The sequence below is a fragment of the Anas platyrhynchos genome, chromosome 9 (assembly GCF_047663525.1).
Source record: "Anas platyrhynchos isolate ZD024472 breed Pekin duck chromosome 9, IASCAAS_PekinDuck_T2T, whole genome shotgun sequence".
NCBI classification, from domain to species: Eukaryota; Metazoa; Chordata; class Aves; order Anseriformes; family Anatidae; genus Anas; species Anas platyrhynchos.
In genome coordinates, this window is record NC_092595.1 from 21319405 (window position 1) to 21337266 (window position 17862).

Here is a 17862-nt window from a genome sequence, read left to right on the forward strand (position 1 = left end):
GAGGCACAGCGCAGTGCCAGAGATCCACCTAGACGAAAATCCTGATCAGTGAGAGGTGCCCGTGTAACGTCATGGGCAAGGCTGCAAGAAAATCCAACTGCCCAAAGCTGCTTGGCCCCTGCTGTGCACCTGGGGGTAAGGAATCCACTGGGAGGGCTATGCAGGAGCAGCAGGGACCACGCTGGCTTGTACAAATGTCCCTCCGTCCAGCAAAAGCTTTGGTATTTCTCAGCTCCTCGTGCAAAAGAGCACTGGCATATGCTCTGAAATGCATTGCTCCAATTTGGTTTGGAGCTTCAAAAACCGCCAGGCTTACATCAACCATGGAAAAATTTAATTCCACCCACTCCCCCTTCTGAATTTAGAATGATAAAGGAGCAACAGTTATGTCTGGAGTAGGGAAGCAGATATTGCACACATCTTGCTTACAAAATATCTCTGGTTTTCATGAAACAAGTTTATTTTCCTCCCCCAACCATTGATGAGCACATGACAACCGTACAGAATAAAAGCTCAACTCCTTAGTTCTGCTCACATTCACTCAACATTTGCTCTAATCAATTATCTTATTTCATGCAATAAGAAAAGAATGAGATTCCTGTTATGCAGCCATAATCAGTTACAGTATGAAGCTGTGTCTGTGGAACATTTCTGATTTTGAAAACTAATCATGTGCTCTGCCATTACATTTCTCTTGTAAAACACTGGGCTTTTACCCAACCTGATACTTTATTTCCCTCCCTTAAAAACATCGGTGGCACAGTCTCATCCTTGATGCCACATCCTTATGCTGCAGAAGCCTGCCTAATTGCGCTGTAAGGAACATATTTACCCACAGAGCCAGACTTGTTTTTTTTTTTTTTAGTTTATTGAAACTTAAAAGCATAAGCGGATGTTCCCTGCAGAGAAAGACGGAGGAGCAGAGGGTGCTGCATGTGAAAGTGGACATCTGTAGGAGGACAGAAGTCTGGTCTTCACAGGAAAGGCTCAATATTGATCTCTAGGGCAGAGCACGGCATGGTGAGCTCAAATTTGGTGATAACATCAGGGTGTAGGACTCCAAGCTTCCCAACGCTCTGACCTTTGGCAAAGATCTCAGCACAGCGACCAGGGAAGAAAGCAGAGCCTGTAAAGAAAGCGAGAGAAAAATCAATATTTCTCTGGGCCAAGGAAGTCAATAGGCATTTAACATGGAGAACAAAGCGCTCAGTATTAAACAGTTCTCTGTGCTGAGATGCTAAGAATGGGCTCTCGCTTTCTTGCATTAACAGTTGTCATGATTGATAGCGAACAAGGAAACCGTTTGAGTTAAAAATAAAATGTGAAGCCTGAAGCATGGGCATTTTTCGCACTCCAGTTGTTTTGACTCAGTTACTCCTGCAGAAGGAAGCAGTGCCCATAAGTCAAGCCAGAGGGATACTGAAATGAAGAACTTTTGCAGGCTTTAGGCACTGTTTAATACCTGAATATTTCCCACCTTACTCTGTTTAAGGAAATAGTTTGCTGTCATCTAAGGGGTAAGTAGGCACGTCACGCTTGATTACACGTCACATAATTAGAAACAAACTACATTCCTCATCTGGAGAAGAGCTTTTAAGCAGCTTCACAGACACTGTAAAACTGGGGAACAATGACCTACTCTCCTAACAGCAGCTCCATTTGCATTTTTTGTCCCTGTTTCATCTGATAGCCCTTCGGAAGAGCGAGCCAAACCAAACCAGCAAGCTTCTAATGAAGCCACCTTTCACAGCAAGTGTGTCCACCTGGGAGCAGCAACAGCAAGAACTGGCACTTCTGTGAGGACAAGGGGAGGCTCCACTGCTGTGCACCCAGAGAGCTCTCCCCCCCTTCCAGCTTTGACAAATGTTTTCTTCTAAGTTCTCTGCTAACCAGGTGTGTGGTACCCACACCAACACCTCCTGATGGGACCGCCCAAGTGCTGCTACTGGCACTGCCAGAACTCAGCACAACAGCTGTAGGCAAGTGCCAGCTGCCATTTGCTCAGATTTAGTAAGATTTAGGATGTTTTAAATGCCTTTCCCTAGAGGAAAACTGCAGAATGTGTGTTCTGAGGTGGGAAACTCTACACAGAGGAAAAAAAAAATAAATCTCCCTTCTCTTTTTGTGGTTCAGCTCCAGCACGGTTTGAGTACTGCAATGCTCCAGAAGAAATTGCATTACACTAGAAAAAACGGGCTCTGTGGCCTAAGCTGAAACACGAAGCTCGTGTATATATTATATATATATATATATATATATTATTTTGTTACTTCCTTCAATTATTTTAATCCTGAAAATGAGAAGAGGGCTGGATGTCACAGAAGCCAGGCATGGCGCGGGGCCGCCAGCTAGCAGACGACACAAGGCTGCTGCAGCCCCGGCTTGCTGCTGCCCTGGTAGCAAGCTGCCTCCGCTGTGGCTTCATGGCAGTGGCCTGCACAGACAGAAGGAATTGCCAGGGAGCAGCACCAGCCCAGGACGTTTCCATGTGTTTACCAGGAGCTATTTAGAAAGGCCATAAAGGGCCAAAATTAACCTCAAACCTTGGGACCATTTTGATGGCGCTCTGCTCACTGGTGGCCAGGCCCAGAGATGCGATCTCTGCCAGCTCCCCGGTGGGAGCAGCTCACATAAGCTGTGTCTCCTGTAAGGTTTGCAGTCGTAACCTGCAGCTCCAGGAAGGCGAGCAGCAGCTGGGTCTCTTCGATGTCCAACAGGCTGCAAGCGTGAATTAACCTTGCGTGGGTGGGTACTTGGGTTTTGGCTGCCTCGTGAAGCGCGATGGCAGCAGTAAATGATCACAGGAACGTGAAGCAAAGGCTGTTTTGAAGAATATTCTGAACCTGTACATTTTAAAGCGTCCCGTTGCAACCTTAGCTGTGAGCACAAACCAACTGCTTCCACTGGACATACAAAAGTGGGATTATTTAAGGCCTGAATCCTACTGACACGTGACTTTAGCCAAACAGACACTTTCTACTGCCAAGCTGCAGTGTTCAGAATGAGCGTTAAAATAAAACTTGACGAAACAAATTTAGAAAAGAAACAAACGCCGCACATACAGATCACTCTGCAGATTGCGGGTGAAAACACAGTCTAAAAATAAAGTACCCTTGTAGTTAGTGGTAAAGGCTTTTCTATTTGAGCATAAAGCTGGTATTGTACCACGGATGTGAGCAGCATACAGTGACATTCTTTTAGAAACTTGTGTGTAAGCTTATACTGGCACAGCAGCAAGAACTAAGCATATGTTAATAATGTTGGCATGGTACCCCCCTGCAAAACTATGGGAAAAAAATGAAAAAAAGCTTTGACAATACGGTTAATTAAAATACTGAGTCTAATTTGTCTGTTCTTTTGAGCTTGTGTGTAGCCTTGGGAAAGTTGCTTTATCTTCTCGCACATCTCGTCCCAAACGTATCATGAGACTTCTCCATTTTGAAGCTTTAGATACTTGAATGGAGTCAAAAATAATACTGCACTGAATCAATCCACTGCAAAGCCAGCCGCTGTCCCTGCATCTCTGTAACAATTAGATGTGTTTTTCCTCATTACCTCCAGCACCCAGCGGGCTAGGCAGAGCCACAGGCTTCTCGCAGAGCTCAGACAAGCCAACGAAAATGAAAGAACCTGTTAAAAGCTTCAGGACCCCATCTGTCTGCCCAACACTTGGCTCTCGCACCAGAGAAACCTGAGCTGAGGAGTAGGTTTACAGATAGTTTATGGACTCTGGTTAATAATGAAACTATTACTGGGACAAGGGGCTGCTCCACGGCATGCCTCGGAGGAGATCCCTGCCTCCAGCCTGCATCCAACAAATGGGGGACCTGAAGCTCCCTGAGCCCAGGGATTCTCCCCCAGGTGCTGGATGAGGGAGGTGAGCTCACAGCTGGGGCTGGGGGGGGCGGCCCACGTGTCGCTGCCAGGCCACAACTTGGAGCAGATGTAAAGTTCAGATTAAAGATATTGATGTTGAAAGGGAAGCACGTAAAGATAAAACACAGAAGAAACAAATGTGAGCAGAAAGAGGGGAGAAAAGGAAACAGGTGTTTTGCAGGGAGGGGTGTGATTGGGGGGAAGGACCACCCAAGCCTAGAAAAGGAGAGCTGAGGTAGGGGCACCTCCCGGGCAGGGCAGGGCAGCAGCTGCAGCTGGGCCTGGCCAGTCCTTGCCACAGGACAGCGACCCACAGGAGGCATCAAAATGACCACAGAACAGAGGTAAGGATGATTTTTATTGTTTTCTGTGTTTTGGTTTGTTCTTTTGTAATACCAAGGAAATAGCAGTGGTGTTTCAGGCTCCTAGCAGAGCTTGCGTGTGTGTTGTGGCCTGGGCCGTGTTGTGGCCTGGGCCGTGTTGTGGCCTGGGCCGTGTTGTGGCCTGGGCCGTGTTGTGGCCTGGGCCGTGTTGTGGCCTGGGCCGTGTTGTGGCCTGGGCCGTGTTGTGGCCTGGGCTGTTGTGCTGACTCCTGGAGTAAGGTACAAACCTGAGTGAGAGGCTGTAGGAAAGGCAGGGGCTCACACTGCTCCCACGTGTGGGGAGCCAGCACAAACTGCAGCACTGTGTTGCTTGAGCGTGCCACACAGTAAGCTGAGGCCTTGCGCTCTTAAGCCCCGCTAAAGCCTTGATGGCAGCAGGAACCCAGAGGGTGCCTCCTGTGAGGGGTCAGTGCAGCGACCTGCAGCTCTGAGCAGGAGCCGAACGCTGGCAGTGCTGTGTGCTGCCCTGTCTGGGTAGGATTGTTAGGATCCAGATGGCTGTGAAAGGCAGGGGAAGGCCGAGACAGGCTCTGGCCAGCTGCTGAGGCACACCTGAAAGCACGGTCATCGGTGTGTGTGCTGAAAGCACGTCTGCTCTTGTGGAGCTGCTTGCTTGTGCTATCAAGCATGCTGAGTGAAAATTCACCTAAAAATTGCAATTTACTATACCAAGCACGTTAAGGACAACAAGCTCCTCGCTCTTTGGATACAATCCTTTCTGTTCTGCACACAAATAGTCCTTCACAAACTTCACCTTGGAAGCCAGCCAGGGATCGGATTGTCCTTGCTGACAGAGCCTTACACAATGGCAGAGGAAACCAGAAGGTCTAGCAGTGGAAATCCACCTATTAATATGTCAACATTATAATTGCTGGTTGCAAGAAGGGGTGGGGTGAAACACAATATGCATTCCTAAAGGAGAGATGCCAAAGCCAGTCATGTTTTATGCTGATATCCTACACACAAGTGAAAGACAAAAGCTACTTCTCGTGGCTGCGAGTAAGAATTGAATTTCCAATGTTCAGTGATGTAGAAGTAATGCCTTTAATTAAAGCTTCTGTAGCACGTCCTCAAAAATCTGTAATTGCCTTTCTGTATTCAGGCAACGGGGCCACTTTGATTGCTTTGGGGTAATTCTTTGGCCAGTAATCCAATAGAGCATGTAGTCTTTAGCACGTTTTCTGGCTAATTGACCCTCAAAAAGCTCCCAGTTCCCTGCACTCTTTGTTGTCAAACACCTTGCACAGTTTCTTTTCTCTGCTTTACTGTCCCTCCTTTTCAAAAAGAAATTGATTAAAGTAGTATTATAGGCCTACAGTTGCACTAAGCCTTCAAACCTACTTGTTTGTTCCTATAATTTGAAGGAACATCGGAAGCTGAAGCTTAAGAAGGTAATAGAGAGGAGCTCATGGGGCCTCTGAAGTCTTTCATCTTAATTCCCCATGCCCTTAGTGAAAGGGCAGCTGGTGTGACTGGCTCACTCTGACTCACCTGCCCAAGTATTTTACCTGTGCTACATTGTATGGAATTTAGTTTTGAGGTTAGTGGTGGTTTTTCTTTCTAGGATCAGGTTCTTTGTGCTTTTGGCTAATTCCTGCTTTAGGTAGATGTATTCAAGTACAAACTCACAGTATGCCATCAGAACAGACAGTACTTTATTTTTTTAAAAATAGGCAACTATCTTTTCTTGTGCGTGTGTGCAGCGCAGCCAGGTTCCCAAAACCTTATGCAAAAAGCTCCCAAACTGCAGCAACCTCAAAATCACATCTTGTCATGGGAATATCTACCTTAAGCTACTTCTTAAAAATCAGAGACCTCAACTCTTGTGTGACTTCTGGAACACTGTAAGGCTATTTCTCTTTTCAGTGAGAAGCAGACTTGATAGTATTTAAGACTCATTAGAGATCAATGATACTGTTCTGCAAATACAGAGTTAGAACGTAAGTCTTTGAAGTCCTGTCCTCTATTCTGATTTGTCTGAAATTAAAAATCGCAAAGAAAAAACCCTCCTCTTGTAAATATTTCTGTGATTGGCTGCTAAATGTTAGTTACTTCTACAATGCCTGCAAAAACTTCTAACTGTAAAGAGTGTGGAGTAATCATAATACTGCTGGAGCCTGGAGCCAGCTGTTACAGTCATGTTCAGAAAGAGCTGCACTGAAACTGGGGATGGCAGAGGTAGCAGCCTGGTCCCCTCCTCTGCCTTGAGAACAGAGAGCAATGCAGACATCTAGGCTCTAACTTCATTTTTCGTTCTTGCTGTGGCAGAGGATGTGTTGGGTGTTAGTGGATGTCCAGAGGTTGTCAAGAACGTAACAGGTTCAGAGCTCCTCTGAAATCTTCTGTTGCTCTCCGGATTACAGCCCTGTCAGAGCCAGTTACGATTAGGTGGGTAACAGCAGCGTGTCCCTGCCTGTCCTCATGGAAGGCAACGTGGATGGGCGCTGAGGAAAGCAGACATCCTGGGTCACTGATCCGGGTAAGAGGATATCACACAATCAGAGATGAAGTATCATTGTGGCTACTTACATAATATTTACAGAAAAAGTGAGTAGAAAACGTAGAAAGAATTTTATCATTCATATATTTTTCTATAAATCAATGTTTGTGTACCAAGCCCAATAAATTTGCATTTGCGTGGCAGTTGCAAGAAACAGAGCTTCTTTGCTGGACTGGAGCTGCACGGCTGAGATACCATTACATAGCTCATCTTTGGTTTTAGGCCAGTTCTGAAATCCAGTTTTATCTGAAATGTTAGTTTGTCCTGCCTAAAAGTCCCAAACCCTAGCCGGTATCATGTCACAGCTAACTTCTTGTTCTGTCCACGGTAATATGTGGCAGTTCGCATGATGCTGGTGCCTCCCATGCCCTGGATCAAGCTGTGCTCCCCTCTCAGTATGACCTGACAGCACTTGTTGAGACAGACAGCAGCCACCTGATGGTATGCTTTTATGGCCATCACATCCCATGCTGTTCAGAAAACGACTTAAAACTTCCATGAAATGGTGGATAATTAAGATATGAATCTCAGCGGATGCTGGAACTGTTGGTCAGTGTTAGCGACTGAGCCTTTTTTGTAGACCAGAGCCCTCCGGTCAGAGCACATGGCTGTGCCCCTAGGAGCAGAGCTGCTTGAGCCAGCCCAGGACCAGAAGCAAGGCTGCGAATGCAATCAACGTGGCCGTTTGCTTCTGGACCCAAACAAGGGCAGTCTTTGCCTAGGCTGAGTCTGCACCAGCTCAGTGTGTCTTTGCTATCTACCGATTTCTAATTTGTGCAGAACAAGTGAAGGGAGAGTCAAGTCCTCTACCAGAGGCATGAGACTTGCTGATCTCAATATCCTGCATCTACACTGATGTAGAAGTTTGAGACAAAAATCTTACAAACTCACGTTTAGAGTTTTGTTGCATATCTGTGCGAAAATGTACATCATCCTAAATCTGAAGCACTGTCACTGCCTCTGTACTGCAGTTCAAAAATCAAACCAGGAACTGCTGAGCTACAGCATCACAGCAATTTCAAGATGTGCCAGCACACCACTGGGCCTCCACGTAGGGCCCTGATAAGAAGAGGTGCAGAAGTCAGCCAATGTTGTGTTATCAGCCACCCTGCTTTGGGCTGATGCCGCCCTAAACACTGCTTTCGTAACCGCCAGCCAGCAGCATTTCCCCGCATCTTTATTAGAACAGATGTGTATGTGGGAAGAGGTTTTCACTGGATCATAAAAGCCCTTCACTTCAAAAACAAAACTAAATAATTAAAAAAAAAAAAGCTGCCCCCCAGCTCAAAGCTATGACACTGAGCATAAATAAAACCAGAATTATTTTGAAAGCCCAGAGTACTGCGGTGATTACTATGGCTACAAATTTAATGAGACCCCCAGTCACAGCATTACTGGTGTAGTGAAGATGAACTCAGAGGAACACGTAGCCAGCCTCGAGCTGGAGCAGGGCGATGCTGTGCCAGGGCAGCCGGCGCTGCCCCTGCCCGCTGAGCAAGGTCTGCAATTTGCTGCTATTTCTGCTTACCGGCTTGGATGAATCATCTCTCACACAGAGGGCTTTGCAACTGCTATGCTGAAAACAGTTTCTGATGAAGAAATAGTTTTCTATTTCAAAACGTAAGGAGACGGTATTAAAAAAAGGCCAATGACCTAATTCTGCGTTATGTAATGCAAGTTGTGGCAGACTTCAAAAATTCTTGATGCAAGGAAAATTTTTATCTTAGACTCGCTGTGATGTGTGATTAAAAAAGATAGTTGCCTTTGGGGGCAAAAAACTAATATAGCTCTGAAGAGGCCTCCCCAGGAAAGGCACAGCAGAAGAGCAAAGACGAACTGCTAGGGAGGAGAAACCAACGTCTGGGCTCAAACATAAAGGCCAGTGTTTCAGATGGCTCTGTGAGGTGACAAACTGGCAGAAATAGAGGCAAAGCATCTTGAGAAGCACTGCTGCTGTCTGGAGCATCCCTGATCTGTCAGAACAACAGGCAATGAGAATGAAGAATTGTAACCTTTATTGGTCAGTACTTGAAAGAAGAGGATGGTACAAGAACATCATTTGTCTCCTTGCAAGCTGACTTGACACCCTTCCCCAAAATATTTCTATAATTTCCATGGATTTTTTTCCTCCCACTATTGTACCACAGGAAACATAGCTCTGCGTGAGGCAATTTGAAGGTGTTTGCCACCCGAAATCATTTTCTGAATTCGAGAAACAAGTATTTTCTTTGTTCTTACTCAACATTTCATACGTGGGGAAAAACCATCTGTCAAACATGGCTTGGTAATGAAAGTTTAAAAGGCAGGAGTCTAACCTCTCGTTGTCCCATGCTGTGCTAAAATAACATACTTTTCTTCTACCTGATCATCTTTTTTTGTTTTGTTTTGGGATAAGTTTTATGCACACATTATAGGGTGTCATGAAGGCCCATTCAGGAAACTCCAGTAGAGGAACTGAAATGACCATAGGAATAGAAAAAATCCTTCCTCAAATTTACATTTGATAACCTCTATTTTTTCTCTATAATAGAGAATTATGTAACACAAAGCTGATGAAATGAGACATTTCCAGAAACTAACCATGGGTTTTGCCACAAATTGTTTCAGCATTGCTTACCAAAACTGCTTCACTGCCACTAGCAAGGCACCTCTGAGACGTCCAGTGACACAGCGTCCTGTCAGATCTTGACAGATTGCATTTATCTGTAGAAACTCCAGACACTGCAGACTCCTGACTTGGCTAATTAAATAAAATACGCAACTCTCTCCTGTTCTGCATCTTTGCCAGGTACCTCCTTGGGTGTTAAGTCAATTACACTCAAATTTGAAGTATCAAAGCTGGTGTGGGAAGATGCTTGATAGGACCTGGCTTACCTTTGTAGGGATTTAGTTCCTATAAACTGGAAGTAGTGTATTTACAGGAAGGAAATAAAGAGCAGAGATAATACGTAATTAAAAGGACATTAAGTGAACAGCCACACCCAATCCATTAGATAATTTAACTGCAGCTGTTAGAACTGTAATTTTTCATATAACTAAGCTCTATTGATGCTGCAGGGAAAATTGCTCAAGAGCAAGTGTGAGAAACTAATTGGAAAGTCATAAGGTCTGGAAGTAGGAAAGCCAAGAGAACTAGTGACAAATAGCTAATTTTGCAAGAAGCTTTATAGTTAAGCCATTGTAACGCCCAGTGGTAGAATTCCTAAAAATCCTTGCAGAATTAGGGTAACATGTTTAAAAGTAGTAAAATGAATCAGATAAAAACAAACACAAAAAACCTGTCCCTACCTCTTAGTCCCGTTAAAGCATGAGCTGACTGTAAGGAAAAAAATCTAAACAGGAGCACGTTTCCTTTATTTATCTATGAGTAAACACACAATCATTGACACTCAAGAATGATGCAATGCTTGCCAAGACAGGAAAAAAAGCCAGGATTGCTACTGACAGCAATCAAGCTTGAGTTCATTAAACTAGAACAGGTATTAATAACACCAAGTTCAACACGGGTACTAAATCTGTTACAATCTCCTAATCTAAACTGATCACCAGAGAGAGATGCAGGGGCTCAATTCTGTACACGCAACTCAGAATTAGTCCTGGACTTCCCTCCTCTTGTCTCGTGAATTGAGATTAACTTTGAACAGAGATTTAGGCTGTGATTTTTTGTGTAATTATTATTATAAATGTTTATTTATGTCCTTAGTTATGGAGATAGCTGTGAAATTAGAGGTGTAATAGTTAAGCCTTATTAAATGAGAAGCTATTGCTATGATTTACTGTGGAATTAAAATTTTCTACACTTTACCACACCTTTTGTTTAATTAAGGGCAGTAAAAAGAAAGGAATCTTTTTTCAAGACAACTGTCAATTACTAAAGCAAATGAGGCTTAGTAGGCATGTAAGTATGCATTTATTAAGCGTGCATTTATGTTGAATGCAAACTGGCTGACTTCCCAACCTTACTAAACTGCCGATTACCCTAAAAGAATGAATGGCATAAACATTAAAAAACAAACAAACACACAATATATATGTATATACGATTTCAGCTGAAATTTATGAGCCAAAAATGTACCAAAAAAGTAGCTGATGTCATAAGCTCATGCTATTCACAGATTGTTTTCCCATGAACACTACTGTTTCATCACATATCAATAGTCAGGGAAGGCAGTGGGACACAGTGAAGCAGTCCTGATTCACAGATTTACCACTAACATTTTCTGTGAACATGTCGAGTTGCTTTACTTTCATAAAATATGGGGATTCTCCCTTCTTAAACGATTTGTGCCTAATTCATTTACATTTGCAAGGTAAAGAGACACTCAGAACGTACTTCAAATATGGGGCTTCTTTCCTTAAATCAGGGGTGGTCATTCAAATATTTTAAGGTGAGGGAGGGTAATTATACCTTATACCTCACACCACACCCTTGAAGACTGCGATAGAGAATCCACCTGTGGATTCTCTACAGTAAATAGTAAATTAGTATTTACTATGCATAAACTCTTTTTTAGCCTAAGTAGAACTTTACTGTGGACCCAAATCCCACGAGTAACATCGCCTTTTGTGATCCCAGTCCTGATTTCTGGAAGACAACACTCATCTAGGACAGAGGATGACCAAAATGTGGCACAAAAGGTACCTGTTTCTGCAGAAATTAAAACTTGAAATTAAGAATACCTTCCAGAATAGTTATCAGAATGCCACTAGTTTTCACTTCAAGGGAGGTGAAACCACTTAAAGTCGTGTTTTTTTAAAAAAAAAAAAAAAAAAGACAATTCCATGACATAGGATTACCTAACATTTGTTGGTTCCTTCTATTTGTAGTTTTGTTCTTTGAAAAAAATATTTTGATCTTATTTTGTTTACTTCCTAGTCATACACACTATAGTGACCTGTACATTTTATTAATGATATGGAACTGGCTAAAATTTTGAGGTTTTTTATGCAAAAAAGGTATGCTCCATAATACACAGATTTGAGGAGTGATGCAGTATTTGTACTCATCTGTTTGGCTTTTCTAAAACATACCGAAAATGCTTCTTGGCCAGTAATTGTAGGGTTCAGCAAGTCTACTCTGTGTATTTTATATCAATGGGTAGCATTTCAGAGTTCTGTCTTTGAAATTTTATAATTTTCTATATACAGTGGTTAATAAGGAAAGAAGTATCCCCAGTAACTCTGAGAACAGTACTGAGTACCAAATGTATACTGAAATCCCTGCAATCAGCCACTCAACACCCTCCCTTCCTTAAGGCTTCCCTAAACACTTCATTTATTACCTAGCTCAGATTACACCAAAGAGTAGTGCAAAGGCCAGGGGACCGTCACAATTTCACCCATATTTTCTAGCATCTGTACTCTTTTCCACAGGTGTTGCTATAAAGGCAAAAAGGCTCTGACCTTAAGGTCAAATCACAGGGTGCTTAGGTGTTGGTAGACAGCAGGGGCTTAAGTGACCATGATTTGCACATATGGATCAAAGAAGAATATAGCAGAGGCATTTTGTTTTTTTCAAAGTATATTTGGGAAAGAGGCAAGTATGGGCCCAATACATCTCTCTTCTATCTATTCTTTGTTGCTTACTCAAACATTTTTCCCAGAATTGTTTTCCAGTAATCACTGGAGCCATTTTAATCAGTCACACGAGGAATAAGGCTGGACTAAAGCCCTACCTTCACACTGTGTTGCAAACTAGTCTCAAGCTTTGCTTAAGATCACATACAGAAATGTACCTGGAATCTTTCTAAATCAGAATCCGTGTTGTAGGATAAAGCCATTTCTCAGTGTATAAACATTAATTTGGCACAGGCAATAAAAAAGCATGCTCCATAAAGATGCATCTAAAAATCCATGCCATATGTAATGTCCTGATTTAAAACCTGAAGTAACTCGTACTGCTCTCTTTCTGAATTATTTCAGTATGCTGCAGTCTCTTAAGATGTTATAGGATATCTTTCTGCCTTCCTCCTCCCCCCGACTCTGCAATTGACCTTACTCCATCATCTGCTGCTATTTTCTCTCACGCACGCTTAACTCAGAGATTGCAAAGCAAGTTGAGAACAAACAAACCCCTCTAAACTACTTTGACTTCCAGCCATCTCTGCAGTCAAGGTCTTTTAAGTAAGTTGGTGCAGTGACACTGCATTCCCTTTGGCACCAGAGTATCAGCCATCTGCATTGTTACTGAGGTTAAATTCCAATGTCAGGAGAACTGCAAGGATCTACATGCCATCCCAGGGGAATTTCTGAATCGCTGGTGAAACAGAAGGTAGCAGGCACTTTTGTCTACAGCCAAAAGCCACAAACTGCTCGTAATATATTGCATATGACAAGGCATAATCCATCCTTTACACTAAATGCATTGTGTAGTAACATCATGGGAATGCAGGGATTTTGAAAGGCTATTGCAAGTCCACAGCATCAGGAATACTAAACAGTACTAGGATCTAGAAATAACTTCTTTGTATTAGGACTATTCTTTGAGATCTTTTTCCCAGTTGCTTAAGTCAGTCATACGCTATTAAAGTGCTATAATACAGAATATAAAACATTTGTTAAGTATTTTTATTACAGCAAACTCGGTATGTCTATTTAAAACAAGTTAGAGGGGTTTTGAGAGAGGATCTGACAGTTAGGTTTGGCTGTCACTTCAATGGCAGCTGTGTACCCAGCTCCTTAAGGCTCTTCTAAATGCCCCAAATAACATTTGCTGTTACCTGTTCTGTACTTGGCAGAATTAGAACAAAACCCACAATTGTTTAAAGAGCCCTCTGGTCAACCTGAAAATCATAACGATTTTGATTAGGAAAAATCTTTGAAAGTCTGCCTAAATAGTACTGAGCAAACTACTTTGTGAAAAAAAAAATGGGAGAGGGGCAGGGAATCAATGTATTACAATCGTGCATTAAAGATGTGCTAGGAGACCCCTTGGTTGAAGTGTTATGTTCGGTGTTTCTGGCAGCACGCTGTGAAACAAGGCATCTACCAACTCTGCGTTACAGTTGTACAAACAGGCAAGCCCATCAGGCTGTCGGGGATCCTGTAAGTGCAGAAAAAGGGCACTTCTTCAAGCTGAGCCAATTCATGTCATTACTGTACACGCATCCGTGCACCGGTGCTCAGAGAGGAGTTATAATTGCAAGCTGCCATCCCTGCAGTCTTGCTTTTCTGTCGTGTAATTATTACACCGCTATTTTAGTTAACAGAACAGATTAGCTGCTGGTGCTTGTTCCCCTGCATCAACCTCATTACTCCTTCAATAAAGCAATACGGTCAGCTTGCTTTCTTTATCTCTTGCATGCATATGCACGTACGTGCACAGATGAGTCTTTGCACTTAAGGATGTTATTCTTAATTCATGGGCAGCTTACTCTGTATGGAGAATGAAGAGGCCTGTTAAACAACTGCTTGTCTAAGCAGTCTCAAAGACAGCAAGCAGGTCTTTGAATAAAAGATGTACATCTTCACATGAATACAGAAATACAAGTTGCATATATAAATAAAGGGTATAGATAAAGCTATAAACTAAAAGGTCAGGCGTAAGAAGCTTTCTTTTCCAGGCACTGTTACCCAAAGAGAACATAGTGGGTATCTGGCATATACATTAATTCAGTGAATTCCTACTTAACTTGTCATTGGATTAATTCACTGTAAACACTCTGAAGCTTATGGCATGCACTTTACTATGAGTCTCCTCCTTTCCTTAAAAAGCTGTCAACTTGTAGTTTATATAAAGAACAGCTTGCAGAAAAACACCAAGCCAGTTTTACAATCAGTGAATGCAGTCTATGCCCTTTCATTTATACCGTGGTGTGGTAGCATACAATAAAAATCTCTTAGTGCCTACTGCTGACAAGGGGAAGTTCACCTCACGTTGTAGGGGAACACCTGAGCTCACAGATATAGTGTATTCCTTACCTTCAGTTGCCTTGATCACATATCCATTCTCCTCGCTTGGTGGTACTTCCAGAAGTTGCATGACCCTGTCCAGCAAACCATGGATAATCTCAAACCCAGGGCTCTTGTTGTAATAAACAGCACATAAATGCCTGTAGTTTCTTGCACCTACATCTGAAGAAGGAGGAAGTGATTACATTACCCAGGAAACCTTGCCTTTTTCATCTGTTTTCTTCTGCTACTGCCTGAAGTAGCTGAAAGGAGAAATAAGAACACAAAACGGCCTCTCTGATGCACCTATCTAAGGAAATAAGGGCATTTCTTTAGCCTACTAGCTCTCACAATCAGAAATGTGGATTTCAAGTGTCACATGTCTTGGGCAGGAAATAGGGCTGTTAAATACAAGCATCTCTACACAATGGCAAGTACCAGGCATATAGTTAAGTGCTAAAGAAATTCAAAACAGACAAGTTTTCTTACTGATTTTTTGCATTTTGCCTAGTGGTGTTGCTGGGAAAACTAGATATTGCTAAAAATCAGTTGCAGAATAATTACCTTGTTAAAACAATTGGCCTAATAATGTTAACAAGGTAATCTATGGCAAGATCTAAATTCACACAGGTTTCTAAATTGCAACTGTTGTTTTTCATCATCATCTTGGACATTCCCAAAACCAAGTGACTATGTGCTACTTCCTATGAACTTGAGACTGTGATACAACTCTGTCCCACTTTGGACAGTTCCTTAATTCAAAACCCTACTTTCTCCCTGCTGTAGATTTTCTTACCTTACTCATTTCATCAAAAAATATGTATTTTTACACTTTCAAATTGAATATGTAGTTGTATGTTCCTATACTTGTACCTTCAGGCTATCCTGTTACTATATATACACCATCTAGGACTACTGTGGTCTATTTAGAAGCTTTGAAGCTTTACCCATTGCAGACTTCAGGGTTTTTAGTTTTTTTGAAATAAATGATCTAGGAACAGAGTGACAAGCTGATGGTCACAGCTGCCAATTCTGCTGTGGTGAAATTCAAAATACTGATTGATGTAGTGAATTCATTTTTTGCCTTCGGGTCTTTGACTTCTTAAAGTTGAACAGCAAGTGTGTGTTCAACAAAGTTGGTGTAACAAGGGAAAAACTTGTTCAAAGCAGAGGAGGGACTATCTACATAGCTATCTTTTCTTCCTCTGGAAATTTATATGCTTTGGAACTATTTTCAGTATAAAGATACATTACGTTTCAGTTTGGAGCAGACCTGCAGTTTGGAAGGCAATCTCGTGATCATCCCCACATATTATGCTTTGTTTCCTGTGAAGCAATCCTGCAGCACATAAACTGCAGTCCTTCAGTTGCAGTTTGGCTGGGAAAGGTGTTCCAGAAGGACACCAAAATAGCTTAAATCACTAAAGGGCATTCAGCACATTTTCACTACAGCTAGTTCAAAACCACAGTTTGCTTTTTTACAGCATGGACTGCAAGTCATCGGCTGATCTCTTTTTGAACTGCACTGCTTTGTGGTGTTGACACAGTGCAATAAGTTGCAGCCAGATTTCCATGGGTAAATGTCTTCCCATTCTAGAAAGACCTCTGGTATCTGTGGACTTTCAGTTGTTCATATCTAGACAGACATTCTCCTCTTCACCTCTTCCTCTTAGCGGTAGTTAGATATAGGGAAAAAATTGATTTACTGACAGTAATCGCTTAAAAAAATCATAATAGAAATCCTTAACACCTCTGGCTAATTGTAACATTTGAGAGGAAAAGGGGAATAAGAGCTTCTTCAGTAGTGAAGGAATGAAGGAGTAAAAAGAACAACTCCACCTGTCTGCAAGTTAAGGCAGGTCTGTACCACCTGACATAAAGCTGCATGAGTAGGACTTTCAGATTTCTTTCCTGGCAATCGGCCAAAAGCAATGCACATGAAATCTAGTTTATTACAGGGTGAATTATGTTCTTTATACAGTGAAACTGTGTGCACAATGGACATTTATCAGGACTTTTGGTCACAAAGCAATGGAAAATATTATATGTACTTACCTGATCTTGTGCTTTTCCCTCGATAAATGTGCCTAGCTATAGTTACAGACAGTAACTATATATGTATTAGGCTAAGTGGGCCTTTGGTCTGATCCACCCCAGCCAATCTCTGAAGTGCAGTAAGGTTAAGCACAAGCAGAAACTCCAGCGTTCACTGGGTGTTTCCTGAGCTGGTAATGCCTACCACATGAGAAGTTAGATACCTAGTAAATCTACATCTGGCCTATTTGGTCCAACTGACCATTTAGTAAGAAAAATCTATCAGAAACTAAACAGGAAAAAGTTTACCAAGTAAAAAGACAGAGAAAAAAGGTTTCAAAAGGAACACAAAATACAGGAGCAAGAGCCCACACAAAAGCTGAAAGCACAGCCTTTTGGAGCCAAAAGTCATTTAAAACTTCTAGAGCAGCAACCTGGCAATATAGCCACAAGTTTTCTTGACAGTCACTGAAAGCTGCACTTACACGTACTGTGACAGTAATTCTGCGTTTTGTCACTTGGGAAACCTTTATTGTCATTATTATAACTTGCAGTATTAAATAATGATGGAGAATTCAATCCTGAAGTTTTATATTACAGTAGCAATACAGAAAAGTAAAGGTTGCAGAGAAAATGTCAATAAACACAACATCTGACTCCTGTTCTTGTAGCAAGTTGGCCTTTCAGTCACATCATTATTGTGTCTCTGTTTCCTGGCTCTAATAAGATGCCAGTCAGTACTACACAGTCATGAATGGTGGATAATCTATTTTCACATTGTGTTGTCCAATGGAAAAGAACAAAGTGTTCTCCCCTTCCTCAAGTCTTTATTTGTTCCTAAAAAAGCAAGCTTTCTGGGCTAGATATGCAGTAGCATGATTTCACTTTTCTCTGACCATTACGCTAGCAGAACATGACAACTATCTGAACTTCATTTCATTACTGGTCAGAGTCGCTGGTGTCTTCAGATCACTCTTCTTAAGTAAAGCATCAGTAAGAAATGTATACAACAACTCTTATATCTCATGATTTCAAGCCAACTGTGAATATCTTTGGTAAAGGATGCATTTTGAAGCATTCCAAAAAGCTGTGTTACAGAACGTGTTCCTTTACAGCTACAACACAAGAAGTTCATTCACTGCAGACAATAGGAGAGAAAAAGTATTAGGAACTGTATGT

The 17862-nt window shown here is 42.2% G+C and overlaps 1 protein-coding gene and 1 long non-coding RNA gene across 5 annotated transcripts in view; one reads left to right on the plus strand and one right to left on the minus strand.

Annotated features, from left to right (window-relative positions):
* Positions 1-846: 846 nt before the first annotated feature.
* Positions 847-17862, minus strand: part of FARSB (phenylalanyl-tRNA synthetase subunit beta) — a 36036-nt gene continuing 19020 nt past the window's right edge. Inside the window, exons 16-17 of one of the 3 annotated variants that reach the window (XM_027464032.3) lie at positions 14680-14832; positions 847-1126 (exon numbers count right to left, since the gene is read on the minus strand). In XM_027464032.3, coding sequence (XP_027319833.2) covers positions 975-1126; positions 14680-14832 — 305 coding nt within the window. In that variant the 3' untranslated portion in view covers positions 847-974. Of the gene's footprint in view, positions 1127-11520; positions 13802-14679; positions 14833-17862 lie in introns of those variants that run through there. The other 2 variants (XM_072042565.1, XM_027464034.3) reach the window with 2 other exon arrangements.
* Positions 3762-17862, plus strand: part of LOC113844433 (uncharacterized) — a 32929-nt gene continuing 18828 nt past the window's right edge. Inside the window, exons 1-2 of one of the 2 annotated variants that reach the window (XR_005267798.2) lie at positions 3762-4220; positions 11274-11397. This is a non-coding gene — a long non-coding RNA (uncharacterized lncRNA). The remainder of the gene's footprint in view (positions 4221-11273; positions 11398-17862) is intronic. The other variant, XR_005267799.2, reaches the window with a different exon arrangement.